This window comes from Oncorhynchus masou, chromosome 21 (assembly GCF_036934945.1).
Source record: "Oncorhynchus masou masou isolate Uvic2021 chromosome 21, UVic_Omas_1.1, whole genome shotgun sequence".
Taxonomy (NCBI): Eukaryota; Metazoa; Chordata; class Actinopteri; order Salmoniformes; family Salmonidae; genus Oncorhynchus; species Oncorhynchus masou.
The window spans coordinates 50,333,459-50,351,449 of NC_088232.1; the positions used below are offsets into that span (position 1 = coordinate 50,333,459).

At 41.1% G+C, this 17,991-nt stretch overlaps 1 protein-coding gene across 1 annotated transcript in view; it reads left to right on the forward strand.

The window, feature by feature from the left end:
* LOC135508471 (MAM domain-containing glycosylphosphatidylinositol anchor protein 2-like) overlaps window positions 1-14,432 on the forward strand; it is a 219,020-nt gene extending 204,588 nt beyond the window's left edge. Inside the window, exons 15-17 of the mRNA XM_064928684.1 lie at window positions 4,405-4,535; window positions 4,957-5,056; window positions 5,899-14,432. Of these exons, the coding sequence (XP_064784756.1) occupies window positions 4,405-4,535; window positions 4,957-5,056; window positions 5,899-5,987 (320 nt within the window). The 3' untranslated portion in view covers window positions 5,988-14,432. The remainder of the gene's footprint in view (window positions 1-4,404; window positions 4,536-4,956; window positions 5,057-5,898) is intronic.
* Window positions 14,433-17,991: the final 3,559 nt, after the last annotated feature.

Here is a 17,991-nt window from a genome sequence, read left to right on the forward strand (position 1 = left end):
TGCAACCTTCCGGTTACTAGTCCAACGCTCTAACCACTAGGTCACCCTGCCGCCCCAGTAGACTTGGCTCTCTGGTACTGCTTTCCGTCCAGTAGCAGAGAGAACAGGTGGCTGGACTCTGAGACCATTTTTAGGGCCTTCCTCTGGCCTTCCTCTGACACTGTCTGGTATAGAGGTCCTGGTTGGCCGGAAGCTGGCCCCAGTGATGTACTGGGCCATTCGCACTACTCTCTGTAGTGCCTTGCAGTTGGAGGCCGAGGTGTTGCCATACCAGGCTGTGATGCAACCAGTCAGGATGTTCTCGATGGTGCAGCTGTAGAACCTTTTGAGGATCTGAGGACCCCTGCAAAATCTTTTCAGTCTACTGAGAGGGAATAGGTTTTGTTGTGCCCTCTTCACGACTGCCTTGGTGTGCTTGGACCATGTTAGTTTTTTGGTGATGTGGACACCAAGGAACTTGAAGCTCTCAACCTGCCTCACTGCAGCCCCATCGATGAGAATGGGGGCGTGCTCAGTCCTCTTTTTTCTGTAGTCCACAATCATCTCCTTTGTCTCGATCACGTTGAGGGAGAGGTTGTTGTCCTGGCACCACACGGCCAGGTCTCTGACCTCCTCCCTATAGGCTGTATCGTCGTTGAGGGAGAGGTTGTTGTCCTGGAACCACACGGCCAGGTCTCTGACCTCCTCCCTATGGGCTGTATCGTCGTTGAGGGAGAGGTTGTTGTCCTGGCACCACATGGCCAGTTCTCTGACCTCCTCCCTATGGGCTGTCTCGTCGTTGAGGGAGAGGTTGTTGTCCTGGCACCACACGGCCAGTTCTCTGACCTCCTCCCTATGGGCTGTCTCGTCGTTGAGGGAGAGGTTGTTGTCCTGGCACCACACGGCCAGTTCTCTGACCTCCTCCCTATGGGCTGTATCGTCGTTTTCAGTGATCAGGCCTTTCACTGTTATGTCGTCAGCAAACTTAATAATGGTGTTGGAGTCGTGCCTGGCCATGCAGTCATGAGTGAACAGGGAGTACAGGAGGGGACTGAGCATGCACCCCTGAGGGGCCCCTGTGTTGAGGATCAGCGTGGCGGATGTGTTGTTACCTACCCTTACCACCTGGGGGCAGCTTGTCAGGAAGTCCAGGATCCAGTTGCAGAGGGAGGTGTTTAGTCCCAGGGTCCTTAGCTTATTGATGAAATTTGAGGGCACTATGGTATTGAATCCTGAGCTGTTGTCAATGAATAGCATTCTCACATAGGTGTTATTTTTGTCAAGGTTGGAAAGGGAAGTTTGAAGCACAATAGAGATTGCATCATCTGTGGATCTGTTTGGGCGGTATGCAAATTGGAGTGGGTCTAGGGTTTCTGGGATAATGGTGTTGATATGAGCCATGACCAACATTTCAATGCACTTCATGGCTACAGATGTGAGTGCTACGGGTCGGTAGTCATCTAGGCAGGTTTCCTTAGTGTTCTTGGGCACAGGCACTATGGTGGTCTGCTTAAAACATGTAGGTATTACAGACTCGGACAGGGAGAGGTTGTAAATGTCAGTGAAGACACTTGCCAGTTGGTGAGCGCATGCTCGCAGTACACATCCTGGTAATCCATCTGGCCCTGCGGCCTTGTGAATGTTGACCTGTTAAAGGTCTTACTCACATCAGTTGAAGAGAGCGTGATCACACAGTCTTCCGGAACAGCTGGTGCTCTCATGCATGTTTCAGTGTTATTTGCCTCGAAGCGAGCATAGAAGTAGTTTAGCTCGTCTGGTCGGCTTGTGTTACTGGGCAGCTCTCGGCTGTGCTTCCCTCACCTATCCCCCACTTCCCTGTTCGCTACCTCCCTGATGATTAGATAAAAGTGTTTGCTTACCACTCAAGTTGTACACACACCTTTCTTTTTTAATTTGACAACCACTCAATAACACTTCAATGCCAGAATATCCGAAGCATCCTGAGCGTTGGTGAAAAATGGAAATTGAGCACACTATGGTTTTTACGACCATTCTATTTGAGTATTAATAACTTTGTCCTCCGTCAGATTCTTTTCAGGCTCCCCTGAAGGTTGTCGTCTCACACCCCCTGCTCTCCTGTTGGCGCAGTGTCTTAATCAGACCGACAGTTGCACTTGAGCGATGGGTGTGACCCCTGACCTGCAAGACACGCTTGTAACCACAATTTTCTGCTCCACAAAGCTGTCGCGATTCTGAATAGGACGTGTCAACCTAATCCATTCAGGTCTCAATGGGCCCTCTCTCTCTCTCTCTGCTCTCTCAGCCTCAGCAACCAGCAGCCAGAGCCAGAAAGGGCTGACGGCTTGTGTCCTAACCTGTCTGTTTCCTTTCACTGGTTTCTGTTAGAGAAAGAAAGGTAACCTGCATTCTGAGCCTCTTTTTTTGATTCTGTGCAGAATGTGAGTGAGTGGGTGGTGGAGAGACTGAGTTCTCATTTGAAGTAGAGGGCATTTTGCAGGAGTCTGTTGTTGGCGTCATTGGATCATCCAGTAAGATCCACTTAAGTCTCCCATCACAGGGGAGTGGCATGTCTATTTTGGCCTCTACATTTTTGCTGACTTTACTGTAGTATTCACTGTATTGTTTTTGCAGATGTGACTGTAGTATACTATAGTATTTACTGTAGTGTTTTTGCCGACATTACTGTGGTATACTGTAGTATTTACTATAGTGTTTTTGGAGACGTGCCTGTACTTTACTATAGTAGTTATTGTAGTGTTTATGCAGACATTACTGTAATATAGTATAGTAGTTATTGTCATGTTTTTGCAGACATGACTGTAGTATACTATAATATTTACTATAGTGTTTTTGCCAGAGATTACTGTAGTATTTACTGTAGTGTTTTTGCCAGAGATTACTGTAGTATTTACTCTCGTGTTTTTGCCAGAGATTACTGTAGTATTTACTGTAGTGTTTTTGCCAGAGATTACTGTAGTATTTACTATAGTGTTTTTGCCAGAGATTACTGTAGTATTTACTATCGTGTTTTTGCCAGAGATTACTGTAGTATTTACTATAGTGTTTTTGCCAGAGATTAATGTAGTATTTACTGTAGTGTTTTTGCCAGAGATTACTGTAGTATTTACTGTAGTGTTTTTGCCAGAGATTACTGTAGTATTTACTATAGTGTTTTTGCCAGAGATTACTGTAGTATTTACTGTAGTGTTTTTGCCAGAGATTACTGTAGTATTTACTGTAGTGTTTTTGTTAGATTATCTTTCCCATAGAACTGGGGGCTTTCTCTTGAGGAAGAAATATGTGGAGAAATATGTGGATAATACTGTTGTATTTACTAAAGTATTATACAATATACTATACTAAAACATTCTACAGAGTTTGTCTGGAGGCCGGAAAATTATTTGTACACTGCATATTAACCACAACTAAGCCCAAAAAGAAAGCCCAACAATAATTTCATACCTGAGACACAATCACATGTCTTCTCTCTTGTGTGAGAATACTCGGGAATAGATTTCCTAAAGTAAACTCATTTTTAGCTGAATTCTTTTATTGTTTTTTTTTAACCAAAAACTAAAATCACCCCCAAAATGTTTATGTAGTGTATTCTACAGTTTACTGCAACATTCTATTGTAAGCACTACAAGATTGAGGGATACTACAGTGTGGAGTAAAGTATTCTACGTTATCAACCGGGTGGTTTGAGCCCTGATAGCTGATTGGCTGAAAGCCGTGGTATGTCAAGGGTAGGACAAAAATATTTATTTTTATTGATCTGATTACATTGGTAACCAGTTTATAATAGCAATAAGGCACATAAAGGGTTTGTGGTATATGGCCAATATACTACGTCTAAGGACTACAGTTTACTACAGTTTACTACAGAATTGCCTAGAATCAAGGGCTTTCTATAGAGTACTACTATAGAGTACTTCTATAGAGTACTTCTATAGAGTACTGTAGTATTCTATTCTATTCTACTGTAGTATTCTATAATAAACTGTAGTATTTTTTCATGTGGGTCTACACATCAGAGCACACTATTTGGCATCACCTCGTTTGCACTGAAAAGAAACATACAAGATTTGACTTTCATGATCATCACTTGACAAGTGAATTATATTGTCAAATGAATCCATTGTGATACAATCCACTCTTTCAGTAAAAGCCACCACTCAATAAGGGGAGGTTCCTGTGTAGACCCCTTGAATCATTTCGTATTTGCAGTAATGAGCTGTTATGTGTTTTTTTATCAGGTCAATTATTAATAATTAAATAAGTATAATCTATAAATAAAGGAGATGTGCTACTGTGCTGAGGCCATAGATGATATCAGACTTGGGCTCAAATTGGACTTGAAATCTTTCAAATACTTAAGCTGTGCTTGACTGAGCTTCCCTGGCACAATGTTGTCCTTAAAGGGCTTGATGTTTTCTCCTCTAGGAGCGTTAAATGCTTACTTACGACAGAAGGGCCAGTCGGGCGCAGACAGTTCCGTGTGGACCCTGGTCGGGAACCAAGGAGACCGATGGAAGCAAGCCAAAGTCAACATTCACCCAACAGCCTCTTTCCAGGTGGGTACAACTCTATGGGAGGAGCAATGGGTCACCAATGCAGAACTATGGTGGCCCTAAGGTGCAAAGTACAAAACTGCCTTCATATGTGCTTCCTCTCTTATTCCGATGTCTTATATAAGCATTTGTCTTATATATTTTTGCTATATGCCTCACAGAATGAGTCATTATTTGTATTATTTTTTAAATTGTATTTAATCTTTATTTAACTCAACAAGAACAAATTGTTATTTTCAATGACAGCCTACCCCGGCCAAACCCTAACGATGCTGGGCCAATTGTGCGCTACCCTATGGGATTCCCAATCACATCCGGTTGTGATACAGCCTAGATTCGAACCAGGGTCTGTAGTTGCAGGAAGACATTTAAGCAGTTGGTTTTAACATGTTTTGTCTTTGTCTTGCTTATCCTGTTTTGGTAGTTGGTTCTGGAAGGAATTCGGGGTCCTGGGATAGAAGGGGATATCGCCATTGATGATGTCACCATTGAGGAAGGAGAATGTAAAGACCCTCCACACAACAGTAAGTGCTTTTTTTGGGAGGGGGGGGCATGACCTATACGTCAACCAGAACCAATCAATCAGGAAGAGGCAAGCCGTATAACATACGTTTATAACATTCCTCTTAAGGAACTATAAATCAAGGACTGAATCCGGTATTGTTAGTTCTTCGAAAAACAGGTTTACTCGCCAAGAGTATAAGCCACTGTATTTTTGTTTCAGGCATCGTCAGTGAAAAAAATAAAAAATAAAAATATTTTGTGCAATAGCTAATTTTTATTCCCTCATTACTTACATTACTTCAATTGGTAATGCCTTTTAAAATTATGTTAACTATCCTCCCAAATGGTAGATATCAGCGTCCTACATTAAAATATTAGGCTTTAGCAGCTCTGTCGCTTGTACACTGGAGACTGTCGGCTGGGTCTCTTTACTGATTAACAAGGTTCAGTACAAATACTACTAATGGGAATGTTTTTAAGAACCTCTTAACTGAATTTGCTCATACAGTACTTGATGTATTTCGTCAATAAGCATTATTAATGCTTGATGCTGAGCTGCCACTGAAGTATTGTGAGTCTACATTGAGAGAAATCACAATGCATCTCTATATACCAGAGGAGACTCCTCCAGAGAAGAAGAGTACGGTCCTCCTCAGAACAACTAAAAACAATCACATGTATTTTAGTCTTCCTTAAATCAAATACGGAATTGTACATGTTACCCACACGTCATCCCAATAGCTCAATTAAATCGTTTTGAAATTATTTTCATACATCATCCTTATCTACATCACCAACGTACTCTCTTTCTTTCTCTACTTTCTCTTTCTATCTTTCTCTGTATCTTTCTCTATCCCTACAGATTTGAGATCACTGTCTCCTCCCACCGCGCACCATATATGTCAGTTCTTGGTCACACTGACCCTGGTGTTTGTGGGTCATCAGAGGTGACCCCTCCCTCCCAGGAAGAGCAACCTGATGCCGGCCCCACCCCTGTGGAAGAATCTGCAGACTTTGACTGTCTAAACCCCCAAAACTACCAAAGATTCACTCCTCTTCAGTCTTCAGGAGAGCAGCAGCAGTCCAGCGCTGGTCCAGGGTGGAGCATGCAGGAATAAAAATAAAAAAACTCAGTCAATCTTGTTTTTTTTTCTGAAATATGCACAGAGAGCATTCCAAGGTCAGGACTCCAGGGTCAGGACTCCAGCCGGGTTCTCCATAGTAGACACTCCAGTAGTAGGGGCTACACCTAATTTTTCTCCCCCCAAGGTGAAGCCAGTCGAAGGAGAGTGTGGGTGCCATCATTGTGTATATTGGCTCAAGGATCGGAACGGAATGGTACATTTCTGTAAAGCACAAGGACACAAGATGTGGTCCCATTTTTTTTCTTTCCATTTTCCATATGTTATTTGTTTGCTGCTTGTCAAGGCCAAGGAATAACTATAATTCATTGCTTAATGAGATGGGTGTTGAAGAGGTTGATTTTATGTTAAGAGTGTAAATGTACGAAATTCACTCAATAACCCACATTGACCCGAAGCTATTTTCTCATGAATATGTTAGAGACTCTGCTATTCCTCTTTGTGTTGTCACTTTAACCCCTTTTAAAACTCAGAGGCTGCCTAGGTTCGGTTTCATCAAAATATGTATAAACAAACACGTGCATACCTTCTACCCAGAGGCTAAACTTCGACTGCTTAGTGCATTATATGCCAATCTGTAAGTCAATTCATCACAATTATTCCTCTGTGGGTTTTTTTGAGGTTGCTTTAAAATGTTGGTTTCATTAAGAAGTGCATACACTGGTTACTCTACTATGTAGTGGCTGAACTATGGTGTGCCTGGTGTAAACAACCTCTGGACCTTTGCACCTCACAGTCAACTCTATCAGATCCTTTCGACCTACTGTAGGGGCTTCTCTGTGTCCCAGATGCCCTTAACTTCTGTGAATGTGATTCAATCAACAGTGACAGGAAATATATCTCTTTCATTATCTAAACGGGATTTGATGAGGATTTTTAAAGCTAAAGTAGTCTTGCTTATATTAACAATGGTTGTTGCAATCCAGCCATTTGTATGAAAGGTTAGCATCTCTTTATTTCACTTTCTATTACCTAGCTTCTCCTTTCACCTCCTGACCAATCCCTAATCGGTCAGGTCACATGTAGTGCTTAAAGACCAGGGCCCAGTTGCCCAAAAGCATCCTAAGGCTAAACTTATCATTTGAAACTTCTTAAGAGCATGGTTAAATCTCTGAGCTGTTTCCCAAAACCATCGTTCTACAAGGGTAACCTAGTGGTTAGAGCATTGGACTAGTAACCGCAAGGTTGTAAGTTCAAACCCCCGAGCTGACAAGGTACAAATTTGTCATTCTGCCCTTGAACAGGCAGGTAACCCACTGTTCCTAGGCCGTCATTGAAAATAAGAATTTGTTCTTAACTGACTTGCCTAGTTAAATAAAGGTAAAATAAACTTGCCTCGGACCACTCGTAGTACGTGTGTCGTTGGATGCTTTTTTTGCCCTCCTGCGTCACTCTATAATCAGAAAATCTCTGCTTAACATAGAATCACATGGTTATCTGCGCTGATAAAGTTAGATGAAGTTGACTACAAATACAAAGTTGGCAATGTCTTTTCAATTGATACAATATCAAGATGCTTGAAATTAAAACCGAGATGACTGCATTCAAATATAAATACAGTAGGCTATAGGTCTATTTCAATCACTTTGAAATACTATATATTTCATGTTCAATCAATTGAGTTCTATCTTTCTGCTTGTATGCTACTGTCTATTTTCTCTGAATATATTTCATGATGCGTAGCCTAACGTGGCATGATGTGCTAAATCTTGATTTAGCGCATGATTATGGGGTAAGCATTAGAACAAGCCGCCTCAATATTTGAAGCCATAGGTGCTAATATCTTTCTAGGAACTGATCCATCGTCAGTATTGATGAATAATTCTAATGTTAAGGTAAGATTTGAATGGGTAAAACTGATCTGAGAGCAGCGCTGCCTATCTTTCTATTCTATCCTATCAGTGTTGACACGTCTGTCTCAACGACGCACTAACATGCTGACCAGACCGGACACGTCGCATGTGCGAGCGTTGCAAAATAAATTTAGAAATCCATGTTATTCAATTTTTGCACCCACACTGCTCGCGTGCGCCAACATGCGTCTGCGATGCCAAGGGCTAAAATAGAAGTAATTACTTTTTCTGACGCAGATCGCGCTGCAAGTCATGCCTCTCCCATCTCCTCATTGGTTTATAGAAGCAGGTACCCATGTGCCATTTCCTCATTGGTTATACCCACGTGGGTGATTGAAAGACGAACTGTTTTGCCGGTCGTCTTGGTAATACTATGAAGTTTAGATGCCAATCACCATATAAGTTCAAAGTTGAAAAAGCCGGGAAGGAGGAGAAATAACCGTTTTATGTGTGGATTAATTGTCAGAGTAGAGGACCTTGTGCATTTTAGGGAAAATAACAACTCAATGTTTATATCCCAGGATAAATTAGCTAGCTAAATTGCCATACATGTTTAATGCTTTTTGACCTGACCCCAAATGAATGTAATTGGTTCAGAGTTTGTTTTGATATTTTAACCTGCAGGTCGTGATCGCGTTTGGAGTGGGGGGACAAAATTAATTTATGCACGATGGCGCATGCGTGCAGCCAGTTTGGGTTCCATGTTAGAGAATGTTCTCTCTGCATGGTGTTTTGGGAAACGCATGTTACATCTTTGACCGTTGCAGGAAAGATGCATTGTTAAAACACTCTTAAGCCTAAATTACATCGCTATCAGGAAACTGGGCCCAGGTGCATCGTTTTTACCAGTCAACTTTTTAAGTGTTTCCCAAACAAGCACCTAGAGAGAACATTCGCCAAGCGCGCCGTGTGTCGAGACTGACAGGATCGAAGGTAATGCACAGCTGCTCTCGGATCAGCTTTCTCCATTAAAATCTTACCTTAACGTTATAATTATTCCACAATACTGATGATGGATAAGCTCATAGAGAAATATTAGCTTTGTTATAACACTCAAATCATCCTCTCCTAATTTACCTTACTTTAAGGACAAGTGGTCATCAGGTAGACTAGCGGTTAAGACCGAAAGGTCACTGTTTCTAATCACCGAGCCGACTAGGGGGGGGGAAATCTGTCGATTATGCCCTTGAGCAAGGCACTTAACCCTAGTAAGTCACTCTGGAAAAGAGTGTGCTAAATGTCAAAAAAATAATTACTAAAATATTACTGGAGGAAATTCAAGCTCATGTTATTTTATTTCATGTTATAGTAGTTTCTCTCTTGCAACTGCCAAGATTAACATCTGTTTTCAATACAAGTCATTGTCCTGACCTTTGATTTCAGCATGGCTCCATAAAGCACATAAAAATATGTACTACAAAAAAAGAAAAACCTTGAATGTCAATGCTATCTTTCTTCTTCCTGCATGAGTTGTACTCATTGATCATGATACATGCCCATGCATGCTTGTGGCAGTCTTCGGAAGGTTACTTTATGAACAGCTGTTTTTGCATCTTTTGCTAGTCCTCTCGGGATAAGATAAGACGCTGCTGTGTGCCATGAAATCAAGTGCCTTCAGACTTAGTGGAAGATTAGGTGAATGGAAACCCCGACATTGGCTAGTTTACCATCCAAGCATTTGCCCCTTAGGCACATTTTATAGAGATAGAATCAATCATGCTGTAATCTGCAGCTAACTCTAGTATCAAGGGTCAACTCGGCATGTGGTGGCACAGTGTCAAATTATGGATATCTACACAGCTCTCTTTATTTTGACCTAGGAGAATGACTTTACGGCCCTTGACAGTCTAGGCTTTTGGAGTGGGACTTGTGCTCAAGCAGAGAAAGGATGGTGGCCAAGCTTTGTCAGAGTGACTGAGCGAGAACGGGGAGCTCTTAGAAATAAGCAATGGGCTCTGACAAAAAATCGACTTGTAGGGAGGGATGCTTTTGAAGTCTACCAATTCATTTCAGCTGGACCCGCTGAGAAAGACATTATTGTGACTTCGTCCGAGGACTGTGAAAGGAGGACCTTTCAAGTGGGACTCTTACGGCTGATAATGGCCTTGGCTTACCTGGGTGTCTGTCAGTCCATTAGGTCAGGCTGTGTGGTTCTCACAGACCTATTTTAGTACTCAAATGAGAGTGTAACTCTACTTTTACAGAGACTGTAAAGACCTTGGAACTACCTGAGACCATGAGTTACCTTAACCAGCTGGTTTTTGAAAAAAAAAAAATGTATTGTAAAATGACTACTATTGTTCGTTAAAAAAAAACGTTTTGGGAGAAAATGTAGATTTCCCTTTTTATTTCCTGATTCCTTTTTTTGTTTGTTTTTTTACAGAATAATCAGAAATAGGCTATAAGGGCCCTATTCCGACTTTCCTACGCACTTCTTTAGTAGGCCGCGACAGTGTTTACAGAGGAAGCAAATGAAGGTAAACGAAACAATGTGCTTAAATGGAATGATAATGTAGGCGATACCAACTGAAGGGGAGTAACAGTAAATTGGCAGTTGAATATGTGTGGTTATTAGGCCTACTGGCGGTCGATACTGGTAGTGACTAATATTTAACATGATAAAAATAGGAAACAGAGAAAGTCTGGGTAGCATATAATTAAGACATTAGAGAGCCCATCCCTGCAAATTTAAAAGCAGTACAATTTAAATTCTGCATATTTCATTTCATAAACTTCACTGTGGGAAAGTTGATATGTTGATATGCTTCAGTTTGCTGCCGTATGAATGGTTTCACATTCGTCTCCAGTGATATTGAGGTAAAATATATCTAAAAACAAGTGTCATTTATATTTATAATTCCTTTATCCAAACAGGTTATTCATTCACCCAGCTCTTCTTAATAGCTCTTATCCAGCTGTAAATAGCAGTGCAGAATAAAGTAGATGCTTTTTCCACTTGGAGCCGGTAGGTTTGCTAGACCTTATTCATGGTTTATTCTCACGTAAAGGTGGTGGAAATATTAGGGAATTAGGTGAGAATATGGAGTATCTGCAGACACACCTCCGCCATTCTTTCATTTACTCGATCTCCACCCACAACGAATAGCAGGTGAATAGCATGTTATTCTCATGTTTATATTCAAGGTCAGAATACGCATAGAGAGAAAAGTGCGTTAAAAAGGGAATTACGTTCCATTAACCCATGCTTAACTCAGGTCGGAATCGGGCCCTAAGCAAATACATATGGTGAACACCACATTATAAAATATTCTATAAGAAACCATTTGTCATTCAAAAAGCACAAGATGACACAAAACAAATTTTGACAAAATTTAGTACATTTCTCACAGATTTAGGCTGAGACAGTTCCTCTCAGCAACCTGTTAAAACAGAAGAAAATGTGTTCTTCTCTGTTCAATGAAATTATTAATGTAAATCATAGCATGTGTGGTCACTTTTAATAATGGAAAATATAAAATTTCATTGAACAGTTCGCTTTATAACTTCCATTCTCCAATGTCTCTCAATTCAATATCTGATTGCGTTGTTTATCTGCAGACGTTAAAGGGAAAATCCACTCAAACTATATTTTGTTCTTTTTTTCATTAGTCATGATGCATTCAAAACAACTTGGAGCTTCGGACCTCGGAAATCTCAGACGTCAGTATGTTCAAAACAACTGGGAACTCGGGAAAACAAATGAGCTCAGACTGGGAAAAATTGTTTAGGGCGGTCAATCCAACTCGTCATTTCAAGCTCCGACTTTCTGTCCAGAAGATCATTGACATCATGATTTGACCTTGTTTCTTAATGAGTTCCCAGTTGTTTTGAAAGCACCGTCATTTCAAGAGGCAAAGTGTTCCTGGGCGCATCATCATGACCATGAAAAATGCATCATATGATGTAGCCGATGACACTTTCATTTTTGAAAGTCCGATATCTTTAAAACTTCACTTGCTGACATGCAAAACACTTTAGGACTGTATCAACAGTGGACTAATGAAAAATACACCAAAATATAGTTTTTGGCTGGATTTTCCCTCATGACTACTTGTGTTTATTATTTCAAAGTAATGGATACAGATACAGCAGATACATTTTTCAACTCTCCTTTCCATTGCTTCTGGTTTGCTCTGTCATTCTATACTGAACTAAAATATAAACACAACATGTAAAGTGTGTTTCATGATCTGAAATAAAAAATAACAGAAAGTTACCATATGCATAAAAAGCTAATTTCTCACAAAGTTTGTGCGCATATTTGGGAGTGCTGAGGAATATTTCTGTTTTTAATAAAGCCCTTTTGTGGGTAAAAACTATTTCCGATTGGCTGATCTGGCTCGCAAGTAGGTGGGCCCATGCCCTCCCAGGCCCATCCATGGCTGCGCCAAGTCATGTGAAATCCATAGATTAGGGCCTAATGAAGTTATTTCAATTGAGTGATTTCCTTTTATGAACTGCATCTCAGTAAAATCTTTGAAAGTGTTGCATGTTGCGTTTATATTTTTGTTCAGTAAAAACATAAAGTTGAAGTCAGAAGTTTACATACACCTTAGCCAAATACATTTAAACTCAGTTTTCCACAATTCCTGACATTTAATCCTGGTAAAAGTTCCCTGTTTTAGGTCAGTTAGGATCACCACTTTATTTTAAGAATGTGAAATGTCAGAATAATAGTAGAGAGAATTATTTGTTTCAGCTTTTATTTCTTTCATCACATTCCTAGTGGGTCAGATGTTTACATACACTCAATTAGTATTTGATAGCATTTCCTTTAAATTGTTTAACTTGAGTCAAACGTTTCAGATAGCCTTCCACAAGCTTCCCACAATAAGTTGGGTGAATTTTGGCCCATTCCTCCTGACAGCACAGGTTTGTAGGCCTCCTTGCTCACACACGCTTTTTCAGTTCTTCCCACTCCAATACCTTGAATTTGTTGTCCTTAAGCCATTTTGCCACAACTTTGGAAGTGTGCTTGGGGTCATTGTCCATTTGCAAGACCCATTTGCGACCAAGTTTTAACTTCCTGACTGATGTCTTGAGATGTTGCTTGAATATATCCACATCATTTTCCTGCCTCATGATGCCATCTATTTTGTAAAGTGCACCAGTCCCTCCTGCAGCAAAGCACCCCCACAAGATGATGCTGCCACCCCTGTGCTTCACGGTTGGGATGTTGTTCTTCGGCTTGCAAGCCTCCCCCTTTTTCCTCCAAACATAACAATGGTCATTATGGCCAAACAGTTCTATTTTTGTTTCATCAGACCAGAGGACAGTTGCAAACCGTAGTCTGGCTTTTTTATGGTGGTTTTGGAGCTGTGGCTTCTTCCTTGCTGAGCGGCCTTTCAGGTTATGTCGATATAGGACTTGTTTTACTGTGGATATAGATACTTTTGTACCTGTTTCCTCCAGCATCTTCACAAGGTCCTTTGCTGTTGTTCTGGGATTGATTTGCATTTTTCACATCAAAGTACGTTCATCTCTAGGAGACAGAACGCGTCTCCTTCCTGAGCGGTATGACGGCTGCGTGGTCCCATGGTGTTTATGCTTGCGTACTACTATTTGCTCCCAAGGATGAACCAGACTTGTGGAGGTCTAAAAACACAATCTGAGGTCTTGGCTGATTTCTTTTGATTTTCCCATGATGTCAATTAAAGAGGCACTGAGTTTGAATGTAGACCTTGAAATACATCCACAGGTACACCTCCAGTTGACTCAAATGATGTCAATTAGCCTATCAACTTCTAAAGCCATGACATTATTTTCTGGAATTTTCCAAGCTGTTTGAAGGCACAGTCAACTTAGTGTATGTAAACTTCTGACCCCCTAGAATTGTGATACAGTGAATTATAAGTGAAATAATCTGTGAACAATTGTTTGAAACGTACAAAGTAGATGTCCTAACCGTCTTGCCAGAACTCTAAGTTTGTTAACAAGAGATTTGTGGAGTGGTTGAAAAACTAGTTTTAATGACTCCAACCTAAATGTATGTTAACTTCCGACTTCAACTGTAAGTACCGCAAGCAAACTCATTTTATTTGATTCATTTCATTGCTTTTTAATGTGTGTCGACAAAACAAATTCTCTCCTCGCCTACCATCTTGAGTCAAGTGAGTGTTTCAATTCTACCCTCAAAGTAAACCCATATATTCTATTGTACAGCAGATTTCAACTGGCACTTTAACTCAATAATGCATTTGCTCAAATGGGGACAAAATAAATGTATTATTTGGGGTAATCATTCTCTTGACAACAACACCCCAGAACAGAACTTTATCTAACTGTATCAGAAAAAAACATATTTTATAACTTATATTAGCAACAGACTTCCAGTCATTATTTGGATTTGATTTCCCAGATGATTGCTTTGCATTATTATGAATAAATACCCTTCAAATGTCTTCATCCTGTGTCATCTGTTTATTAGGACAACAATATATTTCATCATGTTGTTACTTGTCACCAGAAAATACGTCTTTGAAGAATGTGTCTGCATGATGAGATGATGAGAGAGATTTACAGTGATCTATAAAAATACTGCATTGGACCAAATAGTTCCTTTTCAGTCGATTTTTATTTAGACTTCTCACAGTTCTTTGATTCCAAGAAAGCCACAAACACTTGATATCTGTATTCTAACCACAGAGCACCATTGCAACTTGTGTTAACTTTCATTATTGGTGTTTTACTGTCCCTTGGCCTTCGTTTAGTCCCTGCTAAACAACTCAATATTTATTTCATACACTGTAAGCCCTGGGGATGCCTTTACCAACCTTACCTTGAGTTGAAATGCAATGTGTATCCAGCTTGTGTTCTCACCATTAATGCATTGTTTATGTATTCAGTAAGTAAATGCTCTTTCCAGGGCCACCAGGAAAAGCATCTTCTCTCAGTGCAGACGAGATGCTAGACCCGGTTTGCATCTGGCCGGGAGGGCCCCCATTTGCTCCCAGGTGGAGTACAAAGACTCCCCCAAAGACTCCCTCATGCATATTAGCCGGCAACATAAAGTTAATCTGAATGTTCTTAAAGTGTCAACACAGTAGGTGTCAGATGGGTTTCTTCCTTCCTAATCTGGAACTTTTACCTCACGTGTTATACAGTATGAAGATTACTCTTGAGCCTTAAGGGTTTTGCAGGATTTATATATATACTGAACAAATAATATAAACGCAACATGCAACAATTTCAAAGATTTTACTGAGTTAAAGTTAATATAAGGAAATCAGTCAATTGAAATAAATAAATTTGGCCCTAATTTATGGATTTCACATGACTTGGCAGAGATGTAGCGATGGGTGAGCATTGGAGAGTATAGGCCCACCCACTTGGCAGCCAGGCCCACCCACTTGGCAGCCAGGCCCACCCACTGGGGAGCCAGGCCCACCCACTGGGGAGCCAGGCCCAGCTATTCAGAATGAGATTTTTTCCCCACAAAAAGGGTATATTAGAGACAGAAATACTCCTCAGCACCCCCCACCACTCTCAGATGATTCCGCCAGTGATAGTGATGAAGCTAGATGTGGAGGTCCTGGGCTGGCGTAGTTAAACTTGGTCTGTGGTTGTAAGGACGGTTGGACGTACTGCCAAATGATCTAAAACAACTTTGGAGGCGGCTTATGGTAGATAAATTAACATTAAATGATCTGGCAACAGCTCTGGTGGACATTCCTGCAGTCAGCATGCCAATTGCACACTCCCTCGAACTTGAGACATCTGTGGCGCTGTGTTGTGTGAGAAAACTGCACATTTTGAAGTGGCCATTTATTATCCCCAGCAAAAGCTCATGAAACATGGGACCAACACTTTACATGTTGCGTTTATTTTTGTTCAGTGTAGTTTTCATAGCTAGCCATGATCACAGTGAAACGACAGCACAGTATCCTGGGGGTCTGTATCTGACACTATATACGTTGGAGCAGACCTGGGTACTTCAAATAGTATTTGAAATCCTTTTGTGCTCGATTAAGCTTGCCAGTGGCAATGGAACCAATGGCATAGTCCTAAAAGTGCAAACTTTGCCCATCTGGCACTCCAACCAGGCTCAAGCAAATGCTCAAAGTATTTTAATACTTTCTAAAAACCCATCCGTTGAGGATGTTTTATTGATATTAAGGGTTATTTTCTTGTATGAAAAGAAAACACAGAAGTTATTAGAACGAACAAGCTGATTGGTTATCACACAAGTTATGCTGCATAATCCAGGTGAGTACAGTACATTTCTACCAGATCCTATTATGGCATCCTGTCGTCAGGCTGATGCTGTAATTGTGTGGATTGGCACAGAGGCAGTGTCACCTCCATTAACGCTAGGGTGGAAGAGTGATAGCCAAGTAACATGGCACGGTGATGAAAGATATGGAGGCTGTGGAGACACGTACATTTCCCAACTGCCTTCTAAGCTGACATTGACATTTTGTATTCCGTTATAGATGGTATTCTCCAAGGCCATTGGATAATATTTTACGTACTTCTGTTTGTTTGTCTATCTACTGCAGGGCAACTGGCGGCCCACAAATGACCTCATCCCCCCGAAATGTGGTTATGCGTCAGCAGTTTTTCTCTTATTATGTCAGTCACTGATAGTCAGTCAATTATTCCATGTCAGCTAACATTTTTTAGATTGCTAAGTTAGTTTAGCAGCCAGCTATCTGAACTTGTTAAATCATGGGCGAATTACTGGCCGGGGGGCCCGTTGATTTTGTTAGTCAGTCTAAATCAGACACCGGGCCGGGGGGCCCCATTGATTTTGTTAGTCAGTCTAAATCAGATACCGGGCCGGGGGCCCCATTGATTTTGTTAGTCAGTCTAAATCAGATACCGGGCCGGGGGACCCCATTGATTTTGTTATTCAGTCTAAATCAGATACCGGGCCGGGGGGGACCCCATTGATTTTGTTATTCAGTCTAAATCAGATACCGGACCGGGGGGGACCCCATTGATTTTGTTATTCAGTCTAAATCAGATACCGGGCCGGGGGGGACCCCATTGATTTTGTTATTCAGTCTAAATCAGATACCGGGCCGGGGGGGACCCCATTGATTTTGTTATTCAGTCTAAATCAGATACCGTACCGGGGGCCCCGTTGATTTTGTTAGTCAGTCTAAATCAGATACCGGGCCGGGGGGGACCCCATTGATTTTGTTATTCAGTCTAAATCAGATACCGGGCCGGGGGGCCCCATTGATTTTGTTATTCAGTCTAAATCAGATACCGGGCCGGGGGGGACCCCATTGATTTTGTTATTCAGTCTAAATCAGATAGTCCGTGCCGGGGGGCCCCGTCTAAATCAGATGATTTTGTTAGTCAGTCTAAATCAGATACCGGGCCGGGGGCCCCATTGATTTTGATTTTGTTAGTCAGTCTAAATCAGATACCGGGCCGGGGGGCCCCGTTGATTTTGTTAGTCAGTCTAAATCAGATACCGGGCCGGGGGGGCCCGTTGATTTTGTTTGTCAGTCTCACTCAGATATCATATTAAAAACTGATAACATTTATATCCATCCTATGGTGAAATGTGTAATAATAAAATTGCAAAAAATATTCTCCTGACAACGTATTGACTCAAGGAAAATATTTCTCTAAACATAATTCCACTTTCACATTATGGGGTATTTTGTGTAGGCCAGTAACACAAAATCATTTTAAATTCTGTCTGTAACCCAACAGTCTAGCGATGATCAACCACCAACTTGACAGAGCTTGATTAATTTTTGAAAGAATTATGTGCAAATATTGTACAGGTGTGCAAAGTTCTTAGAGACTTACCCAGAAAGACTCACAGCTGTTATCGCTGCAAAAAGTGATTCTAACATGTATTGACTCAGGTGGTTGAATACTTATCAAGATATGTCAGTCTTTTATTTTCCATAATTGTTTATAAAATGGTATAATTTTTCATCCACTTTGACATTACAGAGTATCAAATCCATTTAAATCCCACTCGCACACACACAAAAA